Source organism: Chiloscyllium punctatum, chromosome 1 (genome assembly GCF_047496795.1).
Source record: "Chiloscyllium punctatum isolate Juve2018m chromosome 1, sChiPun1.3, whole genome shotgun sequence".
Lineage (NCBI taxonomy): Eukaryota > Metazoa > Chordata > Chondrichthyes > Orectolobiformes > Hemiscylliidae > Chiloscyllium > Chiloscyllium punctatum.
Window position 1 is genome coordinate 56,884,681 of NC_092739.1, and position 23,862 is coordinate 56,908,542.

Here is a 23,862-nt window from a genome sequence, read left to right on the forward strand (position 1 = left end):
CCATGTCCAAAAGCAGCAAAATCTGGATAATTGCCACATGTAGCAATGAACATTCATGCACACAAGTGCCAGAAAATATCCATCTACATCTAGAGCTAATCCTGCCATCATCCCTCACAATCAATATCCTGATTGTTACAATTGAGCATAAATGAACAGGCTTAGCCACATAAATACAGTGGCTACAAAAGTAAGTCAAACACTAGGAATCCTGCAGCAAACAATTCACCTCCTGACTCCTCAAAGTCTATCTACTATTTAAAAGGCCATCTAGAAGAAATATGATAAACACTTGCCATACTTTGGCAGCAGACATGTCTCAAAAGGTTGCATTGATGTCCAGATCCAACATCAGATCAGCTGTGCGAGTGTAGCCTTTTACAAATTACAGCAGTGATTGATTAATGATACAGACCGTGTAACTTAAATGTAGTTATCATCACTGTTCACCTGTGCCACAATGTATCAGACACACTAGAGAAATCTCATCAGCAAATGCTGCAGAAATTGAAAGACACTGAACAAACACTAATGTCTTTCTTGAAGCAGGGTCCAAAAGCAATTAGACAAAGCTGCAAAATCAATTTTGATGAACTGGACACCATGTCCAGATAGTCAAGAACATTGCCTATGCCATGTCTTGATCTATCAAGTTTCAAATGGCCAAAACTCTCTGAAAAGACAAACTTTCTACGAACAATTGTGCCAGTGATCGTAATGATTCTAAGGAGCTTGTATCAATCATTCTGAATAACACCACCCTTGGCCATTAAGCTGTAATGAGTTTTAAGTCATAATGCCTTAATGAAGGGGCAGCGGGGCAGGGAAAAAATGGAAAGCAGTTCTGCACTCCAGAACCCAGTATCTCGTGAAACATCCAACCCCTTATGCGCAAAGTCCAAGGGGTTGAAAATTAAGTAACTCAGTCACATGCAGGCCATGGCATAAAGCTGTAACCCTAAGCAGACAACACTCTGGAATCAAGGAGCAGCTGCTGTCACTGGGAAACAGAAATGTTCAAAAAGTAAAAGGATTTTGGCAAATGAGAAAGGGCTGATCATGAGAAAAGAAAATAAACAAGAGATGGTTTAGATGAATATACTAAATTAAAAGAAAGACAAGGAAATCAGTGTTTTATCTCAAAGGAGGTTCTTAGGCCTTGTGGGAGTTATTGCTGTATCTCCAGAGTTGTAACTGAGTGGAAGGAAGTGAAAAGTGGACATTGGTAACAAGGATGAAAATTAGAAAAGTGATGTTAATGAAATTTTCCGTAAAGGGCAAGAACAAGAGCTGCACCAACAAAGTTAGGACAAAGGAGGGAACCTGAGAGAGGAATGGAACAAGCAATGTTCCACACATTCCACAAAAATGGGAGGCATTTCGCTGACACATAGGAAGCACACATTCTTTTAATTTGGAGAAAGATGGAGGTTCAAAGGAGGAGCTGTAGATTTTATTAACAACTTGATCCAGTGGGGTGGGTGGATGGTAGTGGATAAAGCCCTGTTAATCTTCATTCAAGAGGAAGGAGGCACTCAGACTACACTGCTGGGTATGGAGGTGCAGAGGGACTGAATATCAATGGTGAAAAAGAGATGTTTAGGACCGAGAAGTTGCACAGGCTCTCAGATATAGATGTAAAGAAAATGGACAAAAGTGAACAAAGAAATTTTAAGACAGGAATAGATAAGTTTAATGGGGCAAGAACAAGCTCCAATCACAGGTCTATGAGGACAGTCCTGTTTGTAGATCTTGGGAAGGTGACAGAAGCACCTTATGGGGAGGACTGGGAGAGCATGAGGTTAGAGACAAGATCTCCAGAAGAGATAAATTCAGGGAGTTTGGAAAACATTAGCTTTTATGTTTTTTTGATGACACATAATCTGGAGGAGGTTGGTGTTCCTATTGGAGAGTTGCTGTCTCATCTCTGCAGTGTAAAGATGAGTATGCCAAATAGTCACTTTGTCAGTATATTTCATGACATGTTAAGGTCAGACCATTATGAACGGAGTGCTGCAAGTTCAGAGGGAAGTTAGGATGATTAAACTGAATGACAGGGTAAGACGAAAAGGGGAAAAAATGCAGTTATGCAGCACCTTTCATATTTGCCTTCCAGTGTGCAAGCAATTAACAAGGAACTTCTGCAATGTTCTTACTGTCTTACTGGGGGGAAATTCAGGAGCCAATTTATGAACAAGCTTTTTTTTAGTTCATTCATTCACAAGGTGTGGGCATCACAGGTATGCCAGCATTTATTGCCTATCCCTAACTGCCCAGACTGCCTATCCCTAACTGCAGTTAAGAGTCAATCATATTGCTGTGGATCTGGAGTCACATGGAGGCCATACCAGGTAAGGATGGCAGATTTCCTTCCTTGAAAGGACATTAGTGAACCAGATGGGCTTTTTCTGACAATCGACAATAGTCTCACGGTCATCATTTGACTTTTAATTCCAGATTTTCGTCTGCAATTGTGGGATTTGAACCCAGGTCCCTATGATACTATTTGGGTCGCCAGATTACTAACTAACGATAATACCACTAGACCATTACCTCCCTAAGCTCCCACAAACATCAGCATGACAATGACCAAATAACATGATTTTATGATGCTGACTTAGTGATAAATAATCAACAGGATTCCAGTGATAACTTCCCTGCTCTTCTTTGAAGAAGGGTCATGGGAGTTTTTACATCTATTTGAGAGAACAGGTGGAGCTTTGGTTTAAAATCTCATCTGACTGACATAATCTTCAACAGTTCAGCAAGCAGCTAGACAGAGGCAGCCAGGGAGAAGGGGAACTTTGAGGATAGCAGTAACAGACAATTGTGCAATGGGAAGATTCCTGGCCAACAAAGCAGACACAGAAGTGAAAGCTATAAATGAGGTGGTGAGCATCATGACAAGCCAAAAATTCAATGAAATGGGGGCATTAGGTGATGAAGCGGAGATCTTAACATTCTAAAGCCTATCTCCCAAATTATATTTTTTAACTCCCTGATCATTTTAATAGTCCTTACCACTGTGATACGTTATTTTTCCCCTCAAATGCCAATATTGAACACAATACTGCAAATAGATGCATCCAACAGTCTATATAATATGCAGTTTATAACCATGCCATCTGATATTAGATTAGATTAGATTAGATTAGATTACTTAGATTAGATTAGATATTAGATTAGATTAGATTAGATTAGATTAGATTAGATTAGATCTCTACCACTACTTCCTCTAATCCATTCTCCACACTTGGTATGCAACCCAACTCGGGGTGACACGGTGGCTAACGCCGCTACCTCACAACATCAGGGACTAGGGTTTGATTCCAGCCTCGGACCACTGTCTGTGTGGAGTTTGCACATTCGCCCCAAGTCTGCATGGGTTTTCTCTGGGTGTTCTAGTTTCCTCTCACAGTCCAAAGATGTGCAGATTAGGTGAATTGGTCATAGTTGCCATGCTAAATTGCCCATAGTATTCAGGGATGTGTAGTTTAGGTGCATTAGTCAGAGATAAATGTAGAGTAGCAGGTGTAGGGGAATGGATCTGGGTGGAATACTCTTCGGAGGGTCAGTGTAGACTTGTTGAGCCAAATGGCCTGTTTCCACAGTGTAGGGATTCTGATTCTACTTCCATTAGCCTGTTTTATATTTATAATTGACAGGATGTTGGCTTGAAATCTTTATAGCTCAAACTGCTAGGGTCAGAAAGTTGGCTCTGGGCTACAGAAGACCTTGCAGTGAAAATGAGAGGACCCAATAGCACAATCCACATTGATATCAACAACATAGGTAGAACCAGGAAACAAGTTCTGTGGAGGGGATGTGAGAAACCAGGTGCTAAATTGAAAAGCAGAACCTCAAAGCTAATAATCTTTAGATTTCTACAAAAGCACCAAGGAGATTGGTGTAGGATGAATAAGATTAAAGAAATTAACGTGTAGTTCAAAGACTAGTGTAGGAGCAGGTTTGTGGTACATTTGTACCAGTATGGGGGCAAAGTTGTATCTGTACAGTTGGAATAGTCAATACTTGAACTGTGCTGGTGTTTTTATGAGGGAAGCATGGAGAGCTTTAAAGTAAGCAAAGGGCAGAAGGGATCAAGGTTGGATAAATGTAACAAATCAAGGGATATAATTGAGGAAAGAAAGCAAAATACTAATACAGAGAATGCCAGGAAAGGTCAGAAAAAACAAACTTAAGATTATACCAGCATTCAAGAGTAGGTGCTACAAAGATAACAAAAATCAAAAATAAAGGCTCTGTAGCCAAATAAATACAATCTAATCGATATTAAATAGACATAGTTGCAGGGTGACAAGGATTGGATTAAAGAGTGCCATCTTAAGGTACTTTAACAGTGCATCCTGTGGAGTAGCAGTCAACGACTGTGAGCAATCTCTGAGCTTCACTGTTTAATTGTTCAGTGCAGGCAGATGGGATTACTTTAGAATGGAAGTATGGTCAGCACATACATTGTGATCAAAGGGTCTGTTCTTGTGCTGTACCATTCTGTGTGCAAACACCAGGAGTTGCTTTCATGTTTACAGTTGTAATGACAAAAGACTACAGTCTGAGGTCTTTCTGCTGAAATTAAATGTGGCTCTGTTCAGTAATCAGACCCTCCTAGTACCTCAAATGTATGTAAGTATAATCTTGAACATGCAACAGATATCTTTGATTTGTTTGGATACAGTCAAACTCCAACATTAGTTTATTTCTTTGATATGCTACTGTACAGAACCAATCGGTGTTTGTCACTATGTACATGTACAAAGCTTTTTCTGAATAAAGTATAGTTTTGAAATAAATTTAATATTGCACTCCTACTATTACAACTGTGAAATTTGGGTTAAATGCGTATCACTCTTTTCATTTTAATCACATCTCATTCGATTTACCTTTTTGGTAGCGCAGGCAACTTGGGCAAGAAAAGACTCCCTTCTTCATCTAGTAAACTAACTGGGGTAGCAGCACTGAAAAGAAGTGTTGAGAACAGTAGATATTAAAACAATATTCTGAAATAGTTAGATTTAAACCACAGGTCATTCTGCTATAACACACAATTTGTTAACGTAAATTTGTTGTAACATGATTGCTGAATTAGGGACATTGTTTCTAAAGTGGGAACTTTTAAAATGTGTGTTGGCTGTAACACAATTATAGCACCAACACTTTAAGTGCTGTTTCTAAAGCATGATTTTTCTATAATGTGGGGTTGGACAGAATGCAACCATCATGTTATAATTGGATTGAGAGAGAAAAGAGCTATAAACTGAGATGTTGAACTGAGATGGACAATATTAAAAATCACACAATGAATCTATTAGATGTTTGTAAATAGCTCTATAAACAATGTACTTAAAGCACTTTGCTCCATCGTAGAAAAATCCTAGGTCACTGCAGCATATAATATGCTGGGCAGCCCTTGTCAAACTCATTTTGTGCTGTTAGTACAGTCTAAACCCAAGTGACATTAACAAAGATGTACAAACAGGTCACATGCTCCTTTGGGAAGGCATATTATGAAGAAATCAATGATCATTCATACAGAATGAAACAAGCTTCTAAGTGCTCTAGAATATGAAAAATAAATGTACAGGTAGTTCTTCTATAATGCAATTAAGTTAAAAATCACACAACACCTAGCTAGCTAACTGACGAAGGAGCAGCACACTGAAAGTCTGTACTTCCAAATAAACCTGTTGAACTACAATTGACAGGATGTTGGCTTGAAATCTTTATAGCTCAAACTGATAAGGTCAAAAAGTTGACTCTGGGCTGCAGAAGACCTTGCAGTGAAAATGGGAGGACCCCATGGCATTGTGTGATTTTCAGTTTCATTACATTATAGAAGAACTATCTGTACATACATAGTTTTACATTCTAGAGCATTTAGAAGCTTGTTTTATTCCCGATTTTCATTGATTTCTTCACAACATGTCTTCCCAAAGGAACATGTGACCTGCTTGCACACCTTTGTTAATGTCATTTGGGGTTAAACTGTACTAACAGAACAAATGAGTTACACTATGGCTGCTCAGCATATTATATGCTGCAGTGGCCTAAGATTTTTCTACTATGGAGGAAAGTATCTTCAGTGCATTATCTATAAAGCCATTTACAAACATCTGCAGACTCAGTCAGAAGAAATTGAGTAAAGTGTTCTGGCAGGAATGATTTCTACTGCAGCAATGCATAACAAAGTTTATAGCTTTTTTCTCTTAATCCAATCTTTTCTCTTTATTTTCCGGACTGAATTCACTTTAATATGTCTACTATATTTCATACTGCTTCTGTCCTTGCTATTTCTTTCTCAATCATTAAATCACAGTGGTTAAAGAGTTCAATTATAGGGTCCGTCACTCACTGAACTCATATCATATTGCCTTTCCCATGTCATTATCAGTTCATGTTTGCAGTTGATTACTGCACAAAAAAAGTCAAATTTAAAATAGCTAGAAAATACTGATAGTAGTTGTCACAACACTTCAAGCAATTTTGATCTTTGGTGCCTCATAACATCTAATAACTAATTTACTTTTACAAAAATACATTCATCAAAAAACTATTATTTTTATTACATATTAGTACATTATTAAATGCAATAAGACTGATCTAATGTTCTTAATACAAAGCCAAAATAGTGAGGAAATCTAAAATAAAAACAAATGATGTTGCAAACACTCAGTAGACAGCACTATGGAGATAGAACCAGGGATCACATTAAAAGTTTGTAACTTTGGCCCTGATACAAACGCTGCTTCCCTCTCCAGAGATGCTGCCAGACCATATGTTCTATATTACCTCTTTGGATCCATCACCTCAGTCCAATGCATACAGGTAACTAAGTTTTCCAAGGAGAAAAAATGTAGAATCTCTGCTTTTTCCACATCACATAAAACAATTCGTCTTGTGTCTGCAAGACTAAAGGCTAAAACTAGTAGAAAAACAAAAAGAATTGATCATAAACAAATTAAATTTAACAATTAAAAGGTCATAAACTCTGGTACATTTCATGCTTTACCCTTTCCATCTGGCCTCCAAGCTAGTGATGTTACTTCTTTTCCTGTGTTTTCATTAGGTGCCAAACTCCATACTCGCTGAAAGTGAGCAAGGCGATGAAGTAAAACCTAAAATTTAAAAAAAAATTCTGGTGGAATTTGATATACTTTGAGTATCTTATATATGTGGTGCACAAACTGCTGAACAGTTTAAAGAACAATGGTCATATTAAAGAAGATGATAACGGGAGCTTGTCAGAAAATTATGGTGATAAAGTTTAAGCTACGTATTGAAAGACAGACAAGCAAAGGTAGCCTAAGTAAGGATTTTGGGGTTTTGGAGTAGCATTTTAGATGAACACCTGGTGCAGCCACCCAGAGAGCAGGCTGTACTAGATCTGATATCGTGTAAGAAGATAGGTTTAATTCATGACCTCATACTGCTGAACCACCCTTCCCCCAAAAAATAAGTACAAACAACCATCACAGAATCAGAGTTGTTACAGTGAGGAGGCCAAGTTGTCTACATAGTGCCATTTTCTTGCTTGCGCCTTGTAAACAGTTTCTATTCAAATAATCATCTAGTGCCTACTTGAATGTCTTGATTGAATCTGTCTCCACCATAATTCTAAGCAGTGTATTCCAAAGCTTAACTACACCTGTTTGAAAAATATTTTCTTACATTGCATTTGCTCCTTTTGCTCACTGTAAATCTGTACCCTTTCATTTTTGATTTTTTTTACAAGTAAAAGCAATATCTTGTCTACTATTACATTTTCCCTTAGCCTCTCCAAGGAAACTAGTCCCAAAGTCTCCACTCTATATCATAACTGAAGCTTCTCATCTATGGAACCATTCTTCTAAATACTTTCTGCAATGCCTTCACAGCCTTCCTGAAAAATGGTATCCACAACAGTACATAATATTTCAGCTGAGGTTACAGAAATTAACCCTTCGTATTTCCTCGTTCACACAGTTCCTACCTTCACACTCTGTAGATAAGCAGAACAATGGTCAACGATAATAATTTTGTTAAAACAATACATCGTACATGCACTAAAATATACAGTAATTGAGATTTTGGAGAAGATTTGCAGCTCAGGTTGTAAGTTTGATCGCTGAGTTGGTAGATTTGTTCTCCGATATTTCATCACCGTGCTGGGTAATATCATCAGTGAGTCGCCGGTGAAGCATTGGTGTTCTGTCCTGCTTGCTATTTATCTGTTTCTGCATAACTACTTCTGCTAAAAGTCCTGATATTGGTGATCCCGTTGGTGTTCCATTGATTTGTTTGTAGGTGAACTGGATAGAGATGCACAGGTCTACTAGTTTGAGGATACGAGTTTAAACTTGCTGATGCAGTTGGTGCTGTCAGGCATTTGTGTCCTTGGTTCGACTCGCAGTGAGGCCAGTGTTTCTTTGGCTAGGGTGATGTTTATTGATGTGAATAGAGCGGTTTCCAGTGCTGCTTCAGTGTTTTCTGCCCTGAAAGACAACAGACTTACAGAAGAAACCCAGCAGGCCATCAGACAGACAGTAGCACCAACACTAAGCAGAAAGAAGGAAGGGAACAGCCTCAACACACTGGAAAGGAAAGCCCTGGAAGGACTCAGAAAAGACAGAAGTATCATAATACTACCAGCAGGCAAAGGGCGCATGACTGTCATCCTGAACAGAACATAACAGATTGAAAAAGCGAACACACTACTCACAGATACCGACATCTACCAATGGGTGGTGTTGGACATGACTCTACAGCTAGAAAACCACATTACAGCATCCCAGAGGAAACTACAGAAGACAAGTGAAATTAACAAGACAGACCTCCATAGAATGAAACCTGAATATCTAACACACCCCACTTCTACGGATTACATAAACACCAGGTCCCTCCTCAGACCCATAGTCTCACTTCCCACATATCGACATACAGACGAGCAAAGGAGGTACAACACAAACTGAAACACCCAGGAGAAGACGCAGCCCGCTCCATCCACGAGATCCAGGAATTGATTAACATCAAAGACACCAAGGTAGAGGACGACGAGGTCATGGTTTCCTTTGATGTGATGGCCCTATTCACATCAATAAAATCACCATCGCCAAAGAAACACTGGCCTCACTGCTAGATGAACCAAGGACACAAACACCTGACAGCACCAACTCCATGGGCAAGGAAAACATCCTCAAACTAGTAGACCTGTGCTTCACAACCCATTTCCCCTTCAACGTCTACAAACAAATCAATGGGACACCAGTATCAGGAACTTTGGCAGAAGCAGTTATACAGAGGTTAGAACAAACAGCCCTTCCCACGATTCAGCCCAAGCTTCAGGTCCACTATGCGGATGACATCTTTGTCATCACGAAATGCAACAAATTAGAAGAAACCCACAAACACATAAACAACTCCTTACTGGTATAAAGTTCACCAAAGGGGAAGAGAACAATAACAGATTCCCCTTGCTAGACATCAATGCAGAACAAAATACCATTGAAGAGTTGCAGACCAGTGTCTACAGTAAAGGTACATGCACTGACCAGATACTCAACTACAGGAGCAATCATCCCAACACCCACAAAGGAGCTTCAATAGGACATTATTTAAATGAGCCACAACACACTGCAGTACCCAGGAACTACGAGAAGCCGAGGAAGAACACCTATACAATGTATTTAGGAACAACGGTGGCTCAGGAGTTAGCACTGCTGCCTCATAGCACCAGAGATCCAGATTTGGTTCCTGCCTCGGGCAACTGTCTGTGTGGAGTTTGCACATTCTCCCCTTGTCTGCGTGGGTTTCCTCCGGGTGCTCCAGTTTCCTCCCACAATCCAAAGATGTGCAGGTCAGGTGAATTGGTTATGCTAAATTGCCCGTACTGTTAGGTTCATTAGTCAGGGGTAGGAGAATGGGTCTGGGTGGGTTTCTCTTTGGAGGGCCAGTGGACTTGTTGGGCCAAAGGGCCTGTTTCCACACTGTAGGGAATATAATCAACAGGTACCCGATAATTGCAGTCTGCTGATTCCTACACAACAGACCTAAACAAGACACAACAGGTTCAGAAAATCTAGCCACCCTACCATACATCAAAGAGATGACGACCAGACTACTCCAGCCCTTAGGCATCAAGGTAGCCCACAAACCTACTACCACACTGAAACAGCTCCTGATGAATTTAAAGGACCCTGTACCAACAACCAGCAGAATGAACATTATGTATAAAATACTCTGCAAGGACTGCAACAAACATTACTTTGGACAAACGGGCAGGAAGTTAGCCACCAGGATGCATGAGCACCAATTAGCCACCAAAAGACACAACCAACTATCACTGGTATCCATACACACAGACGAAGAGGGACACCAGTTCAACTGGGACATACATTCATTCTGGGACAGGATAAACAAGGACACGCACGGGAATTCCTAGAGGCCTAGCATTCAAACCAGAACTCCATTAACAAACTGACTCCATTTACCAACCTCTCTGAAACAGAACTAGAAATGATATCATCTACCACAATAGAAACAGATAAATAGCAAGCAGGACAGAACGCCAATGCTTCACCGGAGACTCAGTGATGATGCTACCCAGCATGGTGACAAAATATCGGAGAACAAATCTACCAGCTCAGCGAGCAAACTTACAACCTGCACTACAGTTTCTGAAATAAAAACCTTGTCATTGTTAATTTTATTTCATGTTCATTACTTTTCTGTATCTTTTTCTCCATAATATTGGTGACTTTTATCCATCTATTATATACCAGGTGCGAACAGCTGGTGAAAAGAAACAAACACCATGGAATGCAAATCATTGTTCTGCTGCTTGAAACTTGGAAGCACTTTCCAATTTTCCTAATTCTCTGCAGTTCAGTCTTAAATGGGTATATCCGCACCTTTGGAGCAGAGCACGACATTGGTCATTTCATTGGGATATAACTCAAGTCTTTATAAAGCAAGAAATCATTTCACTTACCTTAAATTGTGAATGGTCAATTATATGCATATCAAAATTATGAATCAATTTACAGATATTATAATAAAAAGAAATCAGTTACCTCTCCTGTTTTGTTCGCAAGTGCAATGAGATCCCTTTTAGGGGACCACACCATGTAAAGTATTTCATTGGGAAGCTGCTTCTCTCCAACTTGTCGAAATGGTGGCATGACAATGACTCTGTTGATTAAAACAAAATTGGGCTAGTGCCGGCTCATGAGATTAAATACAACACAGGTCTGAAAACAGCAGAAACATAAAGAGTCGTACGTTTTATGAGAGTAACACAAATTGTAGGTATGCCTCTGTTTGTCTTTCACAATGGCATTCAATTAGGAGATGCAGAGAAACTAGTATACAACTTACAGTAAGTATATCAACTAATACAGAGAATTTACTACAAATGAGAAAAAACAAGCATTTTTGGATATCAAGCCTCACTGTGGCAGAGTGCTAGTGCCCCTACCTTTGGACCAGAAGGCTTGGGTATAAGAGGTCCGAACAGATTGATTAAAAAAACAGACCAACCAGAGCGGTCACGAATTGACTTGTCAACCTTCATCTCTGACTGAGTCAATGCTCACAGTAGTTACTAAAATTTCAACCCTACTTTAGAAAGGTCTACTCTGATAGAAGGCACAGATGTTTCACTCTCTAATCGAAACCAAAGCAATTAAAGAGCTATACAAAACCTCCATATTAAGAAACCACGCAAAAATGACAATCACTCAGCAAATCTGATGTTCCCCAAACTGGCAAGTTTAAAAGTGAATCATCTAAATTGGGCCTGAGGTGGATTAATTAACAACCCCTAGGTAGCAGCAGCAATATGACTGTTTTTTTTTAAGAAAAGTGAACCAAGTGGCTCCAAGACTATGTTTTATATTTAAATAAAGACAAATATGAAAATAAAGTGAATTGGTAAATTAGGTTAAATAATAGGTTAATTTGGATACAACAGCAGACATTTCAAGGCAATACTTCATTATACACAGAACACCTTTTCCAAAGAGTATAAAAAATTCAAAGGGATAGACCCACCATCCATGGTTAGCTAGAAAGATGGTTTCAAAAGAAGAAAAAGCATATAACTGTGCAAAGACAAATGGCAAATTCAAAAATTAGGTAAAATGAATAAAACAGCATAGAATAAGCAAAATATTAAAGAGGGAAAAATTTGATTACAAAAGAAATGTAATGAAGATATTAAGAGTTTTTATAACAATCAAAAGAATAGAGTTAATAAAGTTGCGGAAGCCTGTATAATTACTAATGGAAAACGAAGAGATGGTAGATGAACAGGCACTTTCCATCAGTCTTCAGAACAAAGGATTAAGAAAGATCTCAGGAGTAACCATAAGGAAGTGGAAGACAAAGAGGGACATTGGAGAATTATAATCACCAGAGAAATAGTACTGAGTGAATTGTTTGACCTGTGAGCTGACTAGTTCCCTAAATTAACTTGATCTTGATGGATTCTGGTGGCTTAAACGCGGTTAGTAAAATAGTTGATGTATTGGTTTTAATTTTCCAAAGCTCCCTAGATTCAGGTGTAATGCTAAAAGATTAAACTGGAATAACTTGCTGGACATTAATGTAATATTAAAGAGTTAAACTGTACTGAGTGAACATTCTGGAAGTGGGTGGGGACAACAGTCAGGCAAGAATGACACCCACTCCAATTAGACAGCCATTTGCTAGTACTCCCCCTACTATTATCAAATTAAACTACCATTCAGAGTGGAGTGCATCATTTCTCCCTCCAACTCTATTTTGATTTAGTCCCTACCCTCCCCTTCACTGTTTTGATCACACAGCATCACCCTGTGGTTTGAAGGGCAGTGCTTGTCACTGGCCACTCGGGTGTTTTTCCTATCTTCCTGGTGGTGGAAATTGAATAAAGATTTGTGCACTTTGTGTCTTTTCACTGTGTCTCACACCTGCACACACACACCACACAAAAAAATTAAACTACCATTCAATCTCTTCCATTCAGAAATGCTTTCTAGCCATCCCCTGAAGCTATGTATGTCACATCTGCATTGTCTTGGAGAATCACGGAGTCATGAAATCATTTGCATAATGATTCCCCAGGACTAGGGCATTTACATTTAAATTAACTCTGAAGATGATCTCATCTTACCATTGTACCTGGGGTAACATGAGACTGTGAGGGAGTGACTTGGGGTTGTCTTGCGTGGCAAGTGACTATGGGGGCGGGCCAGAGAATCTGTAAGTATGACCAACTGACCTGCATAAAGGGGATGTGTTTTCTTTATTCAGGGCCTCATTTTGACTTGACTTCACATGCTTGTGAAGAGGGTCACCGAGCTTGTACAAACTTTAATAAACTTTAACTGTTTGCAGAAGTTGATGTGTGCAAATTGCACCTCGTGTGTGAAACAAGAACCTAACACTGGGAAGGTTTGAAGATGGAGACAAAAAAACTGCAGATGCTGGAATCCAAAGTAGACAGGTAGGAGGCTGGAAGAACACAGCAAGCCAGGCAGCATCAGGAGGTGTAGAAGTTGACATTTCAGGTGAAACCCTTCTTCAGGACTGGGGAAGAATCGTGAAGAAGGGTTACACCCAAAACGTTGACTTCTACACCTCTTGACATTGCCTGGCCTGCTGTGTTCTTCCATTTTCTGGATTAGTGGTGCTGGAAGAGCACAACAGTTCAGGCAGCATCCAAATAGCTTCGAAATCGACGTTTCGGGCAAAAGCCCTTCCAGCCTCCTGCCTGTCTACGTTAGCTTTGAAGATGGCAGATATAATGTTTTTACTAGAATAGGGAGGGGAGCAGGAGGCTACCTGCTAGTTAACTTCGCATTTGTCATAGGAAAAGTTCAGAGAAGATTTACTGGACTGAAAAGATAGAATTGTCTTATGAAATAAGGTTGGATAAGCTAGGTTTGTATCTGCTGGAAATTAAGGGTAAGAGGGGTCTAGGTTTGCTCGCTGAGCTGTAGGTTTGATATCCAGACGTTTCATTACCTGGCTAGGTAACATCATCAGTGGCAACCTCCAAGTGAAGCAAAGCTGTTGTCTCCTGCTTTCTATTTATATGTTTGTCCTGGATGGGGTTCCTGGGGTTTGTGGTGATGTCATTTCCTGTTCGTTTTCTGAGGGGTTGATAGATGGTATCTCGATCTATGTGTTTGTTTATGGCGTTGTGATTGGAGTGCCAGGCTTCTAGGAATTCTCTGGCATGTCTTTGCTTAGCCTGTCCCAGGATAGATGTGATGTGCCAGTCGAAATGGTGTTTTTTTTCATCCGTGTGTAGGGCTACGAGGGAGAGAGGGTCGTGTCTTTTTGTGGCTAGCTGGTGTTTGTGTATCCTGGTGGCTAACTTTCTTCCTTTTCTTCCTACGTAGTGTTTGTGGCAGTCCTTGCATGGAATTTTGTAGACGATGTTGGTTTTGTCCATGGGTTGTACTGGGTCTTTTAAGTTGGTTAGTTTTTGTTTGAGAGTGTTGGTGGGTTTGTGTGCTAGTAGGATTCCGAGGGGGAAAAAAAAACACCATTTCGACTGGGACAACACATCTATCCTGGGACAGGCTAAGCAAAGACATGCCAGAGAATTCCTACAGGCCTGGAACTCCAACCACAACGCCATAAACAAACACATAGATCTAGATACCATCTATCAACCCCTCAGAAAACGAACAGGAAATGACATCACCACAAACCCCAGGAACCCCATCCAGGACAAACATATAAATAGAAAGCAGGAGACAACAGCTTTGCTTCACTTGGAGGTTGCCACTGATGATGTTACCTAGCCAGGTAATGAAACGTCTGGATATCAAACCTACAGCTCAGCGAGCAAACCTACACCCTAAACCTCAACCTGAGTTACAAACCTTGCATTAAGAGTAAGAGGTGATTTGCTTGAAACATGCAAGATCCTGAGGAGATCCTTCACAGGTTGGATGTGAAGAGAACATTTTTCTTATGGGAAAGTTTAGAACTAGGAATCATCATTTGAAAATCAAGGGTTGCCTTCATAAAAACACATCAGATGATTTTTTTTTCCTCAGGTTTACAATCTTTGGAAATCGCTTCCTGAAAAGGTGGTGGAACCAGATTCCTTGAATATTTATAAGGAAGAGGTAGATGAATTCTTGGTAAGCAAAAATATGAAAGGTTATCATGGATAGGTTGGAATGATCTTATTAAATGGCGGAGCAGCCTCAGGTAGCGGGGCAGCCCACTCCTGCTCTTAAATCATAGATTTTGACATAGACTGCAGCCTTTGATTCATCCTACACGCGATATGCATTCTCAAAAGTGATATTTGCCACCAGATTGGCCACTACAATTTTTATTTAGTGTAGTTTGACAATACAGACTGGAAAAGGGATGTATCATTAGAGGCAAAACCAGATATCTAATCACGACTGTGTGCCACTCCTAAAACTACATCTCTTTCTTTTTTTCCTTCCTGAAAGCAAAGACAATCGGCAGGATGTAAATAGCGGTATCCTGCAAGGATCTATTTTAGGACCTCAATTATTTCTATTTATTAACAACTTGGATAATGGTATACTAGTTTACTTTGGCAAACCTGGTCAGTATGGATGAGTTGGACCGAAGGATCTTTTTCCGTGCTGTATGACTCAAGTCATAGATCACAGAAACAGATCCTTCAGTCCAACTTATCCATACTGAACATAATCCCAAATGAATCTAGTCCCACCTGCCTGCGCTTGGCCCACATCCCTCCAAATCTTGTCTTCTAAATGTTGTAACTGTACCTGTATCCATCACTTCCTCTGGAAGTTCATTCCACACATGAACCATCCTCTCTCTTTTAAAAATTTGCCAATGTCTTTTTTAAATCTTTCTCCTCTCACCTTTTAAAATATGCCCTCAAGCCTTGAAATCACCCATCGTAGTGAAAAGATACCTGCCATCATCTTATGTATAACCCTCATGATTTTATAAACCTCCATATGGTTACCTATCAACTTCCTTAGCTACCATGAAAAGTGACCAGCCAATCCTTATAACTCAAATCTCCATTCCTGGTAATGTCCTGGTAAATCTCTTCTGAACCCACTCCAGTTTAATAGTATCCTTCCTGTAACAGAGAGGCCAGAACTCAACCGTACTCCAGAAGCAACCTCACCAACATCCTGTACAACCTCAACATAAAGTCCCAACTCTTTTCTCAAAACTCTAAGAAACGATGGCAAGCACGCTAAATGCCTTCTTAACCACTCTATCTATACATAATGCAAACTTACATCCTGGAACTCCTAGGTCTCTCTGACCTACCACACTGTCCAAGGCTTTACTAATAATTGTATAAGTCTTGCCTTTGTTTACCAAAATGCAATACTTCACATTTATCCAAATTAAACTCCATTTGCCAATCCTCAGCCCATTGATTAAGATTGATCTCTACATTTTTTTTAAAAAAGTAGATAAAGATAAATAAACTATCTCACTGGTTGGGGATTCTTGAACTGGGGTTATCTTAAAATTGGATCATTCAGGAAGCACTTCTACACAAAGGATGGAGGAGTTTTGTAACTCTTTCAAAAACAGCGGCTGATATTAGATCATTTGATAAGTTTAAATCTGAGAAAGACAAACTTTTTAAGATAAGAAATGAATGGATATGAGCCAGATGCAGGTGTACAGAGTTAGGCCACAGATCAACAGTGATTTTGGTGAATGGTAAAATAGGGGCTGAAAGCCATACAGCTGTTGGTATGTATGAGTCAACACCATATATCAAGAATGATCCTGGTTATGATTCTCACATGGGGCCCTACTATATACCTTCTTACAGCCAGAAAACAACCTGTTCACCAGCACCATGTTTCCAGCCAATTTACAAACTATGCTACCACTGTTCCTTATTCCCTGGGTTTCAAATTTGCTAACAAACTTATGAACAGATAACCCAACACCTTTTTGATCAACCGTATGTTCCCTGAGTTAGCCCGAGGAACATCTCTCATTACCTTCAGCCCGTTTCCACCGAGAGCCACAGTCAGCGCCAGTCACTTTCAAACCGGCAGCACACATGCGCACTCGTCCACGCCGGCGGTATCGCGAGAGTACATCGCGGCCAGCTGAGTGCGCATGCTTCCGAGTGGGCTGGTCTCGGCAGGTGTGGGTGCGCGCTGGCTGACGGAGGCGAGCGGGAGCGCGCTACAGCCAATGTGCACGCGACTGGTCAATTGGTGCCGTTGTAGACTGGGTGATATGATGCGAGTTGTGAATTAGAAAAAAAAGTCGCAGCCTGAATTTTTATAACTTTGAGTTTTGTTATCTTTAAGTTTTAGAATTTATTTATCCACCTCTTTGTACAAATCAGTGAAATAATACAAGTATAAAGAGGATTCTGAAGGAGCAAAAATGGCCTTTGCAGTGATATGTACTTGTCAGATGTGGGAGTTTAAAGAGAGTTTAAGGGTTACTGCGGATTATATCTGCCATAAATGTTGTTGGATGCGAATCTTATCAGATTGAGTGGATCGGTTGGAGAGACAGATAGAAGTGATGAGGAATTTGCAAAGCAGCACTATGTGATGGATGGCAGTTATAGGAAGGGGGGGGGGGGGGGAGTCTCAGATACAGTCACATAGATGGGTTACCTCCAGGAAAGGTAGGCACCTAGGGTAGGAGTCTTTTGTGGCTATACCAATTTCAAACACGTATGCTGTTTTGGAAAATGTTGGGGGTGATGGATTCTCAGGGGAACGTAGCACGAACAGCCAAGTTTCTGGTATTGAGACTAGCTCTAATGCAACGAGGGGTACGTTGGCTTCCAAGAGATCAATTGTGTTCGTGGATTCTGTAGTCCAAGGTACAGACAGACATTTCTGTGACCAGCAAAGAGAAAGCAGAATGGTGTGTTGTTTCCCTGGTGGTGCCAGGATCAAGGATGTCTCGGAGAGGGTTCAGAATGTCCTCACGGGGGAGAGGGGCCAGCAAAAGGTCATTGTCCACATTGGAACCAACGATATAGGAAGGGAAAAGGTTGAGATTCTGAAGGGAGATTAGAGAGAGTTAGGCAGAAATTTAAAAAGGAGGTCCTCAAGGTTAGTAGTATCTGGATTACTCCCAGTGCAATGAGCTAATGAGGGCAGGAATAGGAGGATAGAGCAGATGAATGCATGGCTGAGGAGCTGGTGTATGGGAGAAGGATTCACATTTTTGGATCATTGGAATCTCTTTTAGGGTAGAAGTGACCTGTACAAGACGGACGGATTTCACATAAATTGGAAAGGGACTAATATACTGGCAGGGAAATTTGCTAGAACTGCTTGGGAGGATTTAAACTAGTAAGGTGGTGGGGTGGGGTGGGGAGCCCAGGGAGATAGTGAGGAAAGAGATCTATCTGAGACTGGTACAGTTGAGAACAGAAGTGAGTCAAACAAGCAGGTACAAGGTAGGAGTAATAAATTAAACTGCATTTATTTCAATGCAAGGGGCCTAACAGGGAAGGCAGATGAACTCGGCATGGTTAGGAACATGGGACTGGGGTATCATAGCAATTACAGAAACATAGCTCAGGGATGGGCAGGACTGGCAGCTTAATGTTCCAGGATACAAATGCTACAGAAAGGATAGAAAGGGAGGCAAGAGTGGAGGGGGATTGGCGTTTTCTGTTAAGGGATAGCATTACAGCTGTGCTGAGGGATGATATTCCCGGAAATACATCCAGGGAAGTTATTTGGGTGTAACTGAGAGATAAGAAAGGGATGATCACCTTATTGGGATTGTATTATACATCCCCTAATAGTCAGAAGGAAATTGAGAAACAAACTTGTAAGGAGATTTTTTTTCACAGCAGAGAGCTGGGCAGAAGTGAAGTTGGAGCGCAGAGCTGGTCGGGAAGGTAAGTGATTGATATTTGAGTGGGTGTGTTCTAGACCCCAGGCCCTACAAAGTAGGGCCTCCCTCCCATCCTCCTCCTCTAACCTAACTTTAAAGTCCACAGGTAAGCTACTCAGTGTTCTTGTTTTGGAGACTAAGTGTAGAGTAATGGCAGCGAAGGCAGTGGAATGTTCCTCCTGCGGGATGTTTGAGTTAGGGGTGACCACCGATGCTCCTGCCGACTTCATCTGCAGGAATTGCAGTCAGCTCCAACTCCTCACAGAACGCGTTAGGGAACCGGAGCTGGAGTTGGATAACTGAGGATTATTCGAGAGGCTGAGAAAGTGATAGAAGCTACAGGGATGTAGTTACACCAGAGAACAGAGGTAGCTGGATAACAGTTAGAGGTGGGAAAGGGAGGAAGCAGGCAGTGCAGGGATCCCCTGTGGTCATTCCCCTCAACAATAAGTATACCGCTTTGGATACTGGTGGGGGAGATGGCCTAGATGGGGTAAGCTGCAGTGACCGGGTCTCTGACACGAGGTCCGGCTCTGAGGCTCAGAAGGGAAAGGGGGAGAGGAGGAGAGCGCTAGTTATAGGAGACTCTATAGTTAGAGGAACAGACAGGCGGTTCTGTGGACATGGACGAGACTCTCGGATGGTTCGTTGCCTCCCGGGTGCTAGGGTCCGAGACATCTCGGACCATGTCTTCAGAATCCTTAAGGGGGAGGGTGTGCAGCCAGACGTCATGGTGCACGTTGGCACCAACGACATAGGTAGGAAGAGGGGTGGGGAGGTCATTCAGGAGCTCAGGGAGTTAGGCTGGAAACTAAAAGCTAGGACGGACAGAGTCGTCATTTCTGGGTTGTTGCTGGTGCCATGTGACAGTGAAGCAAGGAATAGGGAGAGAGTGCAGTTGAACATGTGGCTGCAAGGATGGTGTAGGAGGGAGGGCTTCAGGTATTTGGACAATTGGACTGCATTCTGGGGAAGATGGGACCTGTACAAGCAGGACGGGTTGCACCTGAACCAGAAGGGTACCAATATCCTGGGAGGTAGGTTTGCTAGCACTCTTCGGGGGGGTTTAAACTAATTTGGCAGGGGGATAGGATCCGAACTTGTAGTCCAGCAAGTAGGTTAGCTGTTTGTCAGGATGTCCAAGAATGTAGGGAGGCTGTGGAGAAGGTAGCACTGACAGGGAATACTTGCGGACACAGAGATGGGTTCAAGTGTGTATACTTCAACGCAAGGAGTATCAGAAATAAGGTGGGTGAACTTAAGGCGTCGATTGGTACCTGGGACTACGATGTTGTGGCCATCATGGATAGAAGAGGGACAGGAATGGTTTTTGGAGGTTCCTGCTTACAGATGTTTCAGTAAGATTAGGGAGGGTGGTAAAAAAGGAGGGGGGGGGCGTGGCGTTGCTAATTAGAAATGGTATAACGGCTGCAGAAAGGCAGTTCGAGGGGGATCTGCCTTTGGAGGTAGTATGGGCTGAAGTCAGAAATAGGAAAGGAGCAGTCACCTTGTTGGGTGTTTACTATAGGCCCCCCAATAGCAGCAGAGATGTGGAGAAAGAGATTTTGGAAAGGTGCAGAAGCGGTAGTATTCATGGGCGATTTCAACTTCCCAAATATTGATTGGAAGCTCTTTAGATCAAGTAAATTGGATGGGGCGGTGTTTGTGCAGTGTGTCCAGGAAGCTTTTCTAACTCAGTATGTAGATTGTCCGACCAGAGGGGAGGCCATATTGGATTTGGTACTTGGTAACGAACCGGGACAAGTGATGGGCTTGTTAGTGGGTGAGCATTTTGGTGATGGTGACCACAATTCTGTGACTTTCACCTTGGTTATGGAGAGAGATAGGTGCATGCAACAGGGTAGGTTTTACAATTGGGGGAAGGGTAGGTATGATGCTGTAAGACAGGATCTGAGGAGCATAAGTTGGGAGCATAGGCTGTCAGGGAAAGATGTCGTGGAAATGTGGAACTTTTTCAAGGAACAGATACGACGTGTCCTTGATATGTATGTACCTTTCAGGCAGGAAAGAGATGGTCGTGTGAGGGAACCTTGGTTGACGAGGGAGGTTGAATATCTTGTAAAGAGGAAGAAGGAGGCTTACATAAGGTTGAGGAAACGAGGTTCAGACAGAGCATTGGAGGGATACAGGATAGCCAGGAGGGAGCTGAAGAAAGGGATTAGGAGAGCTAAGCGAGAGCATGAAAAGTCTTTGGTGGGTAGGATCGAGGATAACCCAAAAGCATTTTATGCATATCTGAGAAACATGAGAATGACGAGAACGAGGGTAGGTCCGATCAAGGACAGTAGTGGGAGACTGTATTGAGTCGGAAGAGATAGGAGAGGTCTTGAATGAGTACATTTCTTCAGTATTTAAAAATGAGAGGGACCATATTGTTGAAGAGGAGAATGTGGAACGGACTGGTAAACTAGAAGAGATACTTGTTAGGAAGGAAGATGTGTTGGGCATTTTGAAAAACTTGAGGATAGACAAGTCCCCCGGGCCTGACGGGATGTATCCTAGGATTATGTGGGAAGCAAGAGAGGAAATTGCAGAGCCATTGGCAATGATCTTGTCGTCTTCACTGTCAACGGGGGTGGTACCAGGGGACTGGAGAGTGGCAAATGTTGTGCCCCTGTTCAAAAAAGGGAATAGGGATAACCCCAGGAATTACAGGCCAGTTAGTCTTACTTCAGTGGTAGGCAAAGTAACGGAAAGGGTACTGAGGGATAGGATTTATGAGTATCTGGAAAGACACTGCTTGATTAGGGACAGCTAGCACGGATTTGTGAGGGGCAGGTCTTGCCTTACAAGTCTTATTGAATTCTTTGAGGAGGTGACCAAGCATGTGGATGAGGGTAGAGCAGTGGATGTAGTGTACATGGATTTTAGTAAGGCATTTGATAAGGTTCCCCATGGTAGGCTCATGCGGAAAGTCAGGAGGCATGGGATAATGGGAAATTTGGCCAGTTGGATAGAGAACTGGTTAACCGGTCGAAGTCAGAGAGTGGTGGTAGATGGTAAATATTCAGCCTGGAGCCCAGTTACAAGTGGAGTTCCGCAGGGATCAGTTCTGGGTCCTCTGCTGTTTGTAATTTTTATTAATGACTTGGAAGAGGGAGTCGAAGGATGGGTCAGTAAATTTGCAGACGATATGAAGATTGGTGAAGTTGTGGATAGTGAGGAGGGCTGTTGTCGGCTGCAAAGGGACTTAGATATGATGCAGAGCTGGGCTGAGGAGTGGCAGATGGAGTTCAACCCTGTCAAGTGTGAGGTTGTCCACTTTGGAAGGACAAATAAGAATGTGGAATACAGGGCTAACGGTAGGGTTCTTAGTAAGGTGGAGGAGCAGAGGGATCTTGGGGTCTATGTTCATAGCTCTTTGAAAGTTGCCACTCAGGTAGATAGAGCTTGTAAGAAGGCCTATCGTGTATTAGCGTTCATTAGCAGAGGGATTGAATTCAAGAGTTGTGAAGTGATGTTGCAGCTGTACAGGACCTTGGTTAGGCCACATTTGGAGTAATGTATGCAGTTCTGGTCGCCTCACTTTAGGGAAAATGTGGAAGCTTTGGAGAGGGTGCAGAGGAAATTTACCAGGATGTTGCCTGGAATGGAGAATAGGTCGTACGAGGATACGTTGAGAGTGCTAGGCCTTTTCTCATTGGAACGGCAAAGGATGAAGGGTGACTTGATAGAGGTTTATAAGATGATCAGGGGAATAGATAGAGTAGACAGTCAGAAACCTTTTCCCCGGGTATAACAGAGTGTTACAAGGGGACATAAATTTAAGGTGAAGGGTGGAAGGTATGGGGTGATGCCAGGGGTAGGTTCTTTACTCAGAGAGTGGTGGGGGTATGGAATGAGCTGTCTGTGGGAGTAGCAGACATTGGTGACCTTTAAGTGGCAATTGGATAGGTACATGGATGGGTGCTTAAGCTAGGATAAATGTTCGGCACAACATTGTGGGCCAAAGGGCCTGTTCTGTGATATATTGTTCTATGTTCTATCTATGAGATCTCAGCTATCTCTAAGAATAATCGGGTAGTTATGGTAGGGGATTTTAACTTTCCAAACATCGACTGGAACTGCCATAGTGTTAAAGGTTTAGATGGAGAGGAATTTCTTAAGTGCGTACAAGACAATTTTCTGATTCAGTATGTGGATGTACCTACTGAAGAAGGTGCAAAACTTGACCTACTCTTGGGAAGTAAGGCAGAGCAGGTGATTGAGGTGTCAGTGGGGGAGCACTTTGGGGCCAGTGACCCTAATTTTATTTGTTTTAAAATCGTGATGGAAAAGGATAGTCCAGACCTAAAAGTTGAAGTTCTAAATTGGAGAAGGGCTAATTTTGACGGTATTAGGCAAGAATTTTTGAAAGCTGATTGGAGGCAGATGTACGCAGGTAAAGGGACAGCTAGAAAATGGAAAGCCTTCAGAAATGAGATAACAAGAATCCAGAGAAAGTATATTCCTGTCAGGGTGAAAGGAAAGGCTGGTAGGTATAGGGAATGCTGGATGACTAAAGAAATTGAGGGTTTGGTTAAGAAAAAGAAGGAAGCAAATGTCAGGTATACACAGGATAGATCGAGTGAATCCTTAGAAGAGTATAAAGGAAGTAGGAGTATACTAAAGAGGGAAATCAGGAGGGCAAAAAGGGGACATGAAATGGCTTTGGCAAATAGAATTAAGGAGAATCCAAAGGGTTTTTACAAATATATTAAGGACAAAAGGGTAACTAGGGAGAGAATAGGGCCCCTCAAAGATCAGCAAGGCGGCCTTTGTGTGGAGCCATAGAAAATGGGGGAGATGCTAAATGCATCAGTATTTACTGTAGAAAAGGATATGGAAGATATAGGCTGTAGGGAAATAGATGGTGACATCTTGCAAAACGTCCAGATTACAGAGGAGGAAGTGCAGGATGTCTTGAAACAGTTAAAGGTGGATAAATCTCAAGGACCTGATCAGGTTTACCCGAGAACTCTGTGGGAAGCTAGAGAAGTG

The 23,862-nt window shown here is 41.7% G+C and overlaps 1 protein-coding gene and 1 long non-coding RNA gene across 6 annotated transcripts in view; one reads left to right on the forward strand and one right to left on the reverse strand.

Annotated features, from left to right (window-relative positions):
• The window catches only part of anapc4 (anaphase promoting complex subunit 4), a 99,473-nt gene extending 82,388 nt beyond the window's left edge, over positions 1 to 17,085 (reverse strand). For 2 of the 5 annotated variants that reach the window (XM_072565173.1, XM_072565024.1), the window contains exons 1-2: positions 7,014 to 7,110; positions 4,902 to 4,976 (exon numbers count right to left, since the gene is read on the reverse strand). In XM_072565173.1, coding sequence (XP_072421274.1) covers positions 4,902 to 4,950 — 49 coding nt within the window. In that variant the 5' untranslated portion in view covers positions 4,951 to 4,976; positions 7,014 to 7,110. Of the gene's footprint in view, positions 1 to 4,901; positions 4,977 to 6,807; positions 6,941 to 7,013; positions 7,134 to 11,066; positions 11,185 to 16,982 lie in introns of those variants that run through there. The other 3 variants (XM_072564937.1, XM_072565251.1, XM_072565104.1) reach the window with 3 other exon arrangements.
• A 515-nt stretch (positions 17,086 to 17,600) lies between these two features.
• Positions 17,601 to 23,862, forward strand: part of LOC140469079 (uncharacterized) — a 36,403-nt gene continuing 30,141 nt past the window's right edge. The window contains exon 1 of the long non-coding RNA XR_011955955.1: positions 17,601 to 18,865. This is a non-coding gene — a long non-coding RNA (uncharacterized lncRNA). The remainder of the gene's footprint in view (positions 18,866 to 23,862) is intronic.